Genomic DNA, 2,401 nt, shown 5'->3' on the forward strand with positions numbered 1-2,401 from the left:
TAAATAATTCTCGATGTGATGTGAAATCACAATATATGTACCATCAAGGTATGAACCGAAATGTAATGGGGGGGGGGGGGTTGTACTTGGCAGATCACAACATATTGCCTACTTTCAGGGTAAGACTGATGGAGTGAGAAAACGTAATTTCATATCAGTGTTTATTTACCATTTTTCTTCCTGCTCTTTTCTCTATTTTCTTATTTCGATCTTGATTTAGTTGTTACAATCCCTCCACCCAACGCCTAATTCTGGTGCCTTGAGATTAGCTGATATTGCCTACGGCATGCTAAAAGAATGGGCTTGTAAGTGGGCTAAGAGCATGTAGGGAACCCTATCTGGATGATCGACTCGGTGTCTCTGGCAGTTCATAATATATGAGAGCGATGATGTGACGCCGAATTGGTGAATGGTGCAGCTTGTAGGTTTTCTATAATAAACGGAGAACGGCGAGAACCACAAGATGGATGAACTAATGAATGAGAAGGCCCTTTGATATCTTTAGGTTATTAGAATGGGTCCTTATTACAGTAGAGTGGATAGAAAACTGATGGCTGAGATAATAAAGCTGTCAGATTCTCTTTAAGGTACAGAACCTATTACAGGTGAATAAGGTTTTTGACCATAATTCTAGCCAAATAAGGTTTCAGTAAGAGGAAATTTAACACTATAAATGTGCAGAAAAACAGCAACATATTTAATAATCTATATAATTTGGCAGGAAGCTGAAAATGGCCTTATTCTTTCTGGCAGTCTCCAAGTCTTTGACTGGGAGCACATGGTAAGTGAGCTTTTACACCTGTTCACACTAGTGCTGTGCTGTAGGGCGTCCATTGCTTCTGCAGTGCTGTGTCTGTGGGGAGGAGCAGCCCAGGGACTGGTTTGGGCAGCATTGGGGCTGCTCTGCCAGTGGGCCATTCCCCATGTGGGCACTGGTGTTGTGGCGGTGGTGGTCGCTGCTCAATGTGGTGCCATTTTATATTAGGGATGTTAGGGACCCGCTACTTACAGGTGGCCGTAACGTGGCTAGCGGTCTTATGACCTGTTAGTTTATAAAAATTTTCTGAGAAGCCTTAGAACAAGGTGCATGATGTGCAACCATGTCTGTTTTTTTTTCTCTACTTGAATTCATATTTAATAGTTTCACAATGGACTCCCTAAGGTAACTTGTTTTCATTACAGGTCACACGATGAAACGATGGAACACAAGCAGTACTGTCACAGAATTTATTCTTGTAGGATTCCCCACGCTCTACAGATATGGACCATTGCTATTTATCTGTCTTCTTCTTGTTTACGTTCTTACCATTGTCGGTAATGTTGTTATATTTGTTCTTGTAAGGTTGGACTCACGTCTCCAAATACCTATGTACTTTTTTATCAGTATTTTATCCATCCTAGAAATTTGTTATACAGCAGTTACCATTCCGAAGATGTTGATCAACCTCCTGGTGGCAAAGAGGAGTATAGATTTTACTAGCTGTCTCTTGCAGACGTATTTCTTCCATTCTCTTGGAGCCAGTGAGTGCTATCTTCTAACCTCCATGGCCTACGACCGTTATCTGGCAATTTGTCAGCCACTGCATTACTCTTCCATCATGACCTCCACTATGACTATAAAATTAGTAGTCACCTGCTTTATTTTGGGTTTTCTGTGCCCTATTACTGAAGTCATCCTCATATCCCGACTGCCCTTCTGTGGGAGTAATGAAATCCAGCATATCTTCTGTGATTTCCCACCATTGCTCAGTTTGGCTTGCACCGATACATTTAAGAACGTTCTTGCTGATTTTGTCATCAATAGTTTTATTATCCTAGTGACATTCACCTTTATAATGATTTCCTATATTAGGATAATCATAGCTATCTTGAAAATAAAGACATCTGTGGGCCGAATGAATGCCTTCTCCACCTGTGTGTCCCACTTGACTGTAGTCCTCATGTTTTTTTCCTGCATTGTGTTCATGTATGTGCGGCTTACAGAGAGTTATGGTTTGTATTATGACCGTGTTCTTGCTGTTGTTTATTCTGTGCTTACCCCTCTATTGAATCTTTTTATCTATAGCTTACGAAACAAGGAGATCAGAATGGCCTTTAAACGTTCCATGTGTTGCAAAAGTTTTCACAGCTATACAACCAATGCAAAGTGTAAGACTATGGTTTGATAATAAAACTTCTACAGGACATATTGTAGTGCCAGATAAGTGTCTTGGATAAGGGCTGGGCTGGTGCAAGTATTTTTGTCTGCACAGGCAAAGGTGCATTTTGGTGCCACCCTCCCCCCATCATGTAGTGTGTATTGGAAGCACTCGGGCAGGGCAGAATATTTTGCATCCCCCTACCTGTGAATGTAAGTGAATGGTGGTATAGGTTATGCATTGCCACTCACCAGGCCATACAC

The 2,401-nt window shown here is 41.4% G+C and overlaps 1 protein-coding gene across 1 annotated transcript; it reads left to right on the top strand.

The window, feature by feature from the left end:
• Positions 1 to 1,190: 1,190 nt before the first annotated feature.
• LOC130293235 (olfactory receptor 6N2) lies at positions 1,191 to 2,165 on the top strand. The gene has a single exon (XM_056541737.1). It carries the CDS (start codon positions 1,191 to 1,193, stop codon positions 2,163 to 2,165), a length of 975 nt encoding a protein of 324 aa, XP_056397712.1.
• Positions 2,166 to 2,401: the final 236 nt, after the last annotated feature.

This window comes from Hyla sarda, chromosome 10 (assembly GCF_029499605.1).
Source record: "Hyla sarda isolate aHylSar1 chromosome 10, aHylSar1.hap1, whole genome shotgun sequence".
Lineage (NCBI taxonomy): Eukaryota > Metazoa > Chordata > Amphibia > Anura > Hylidae > Hyla > Hyla sarda.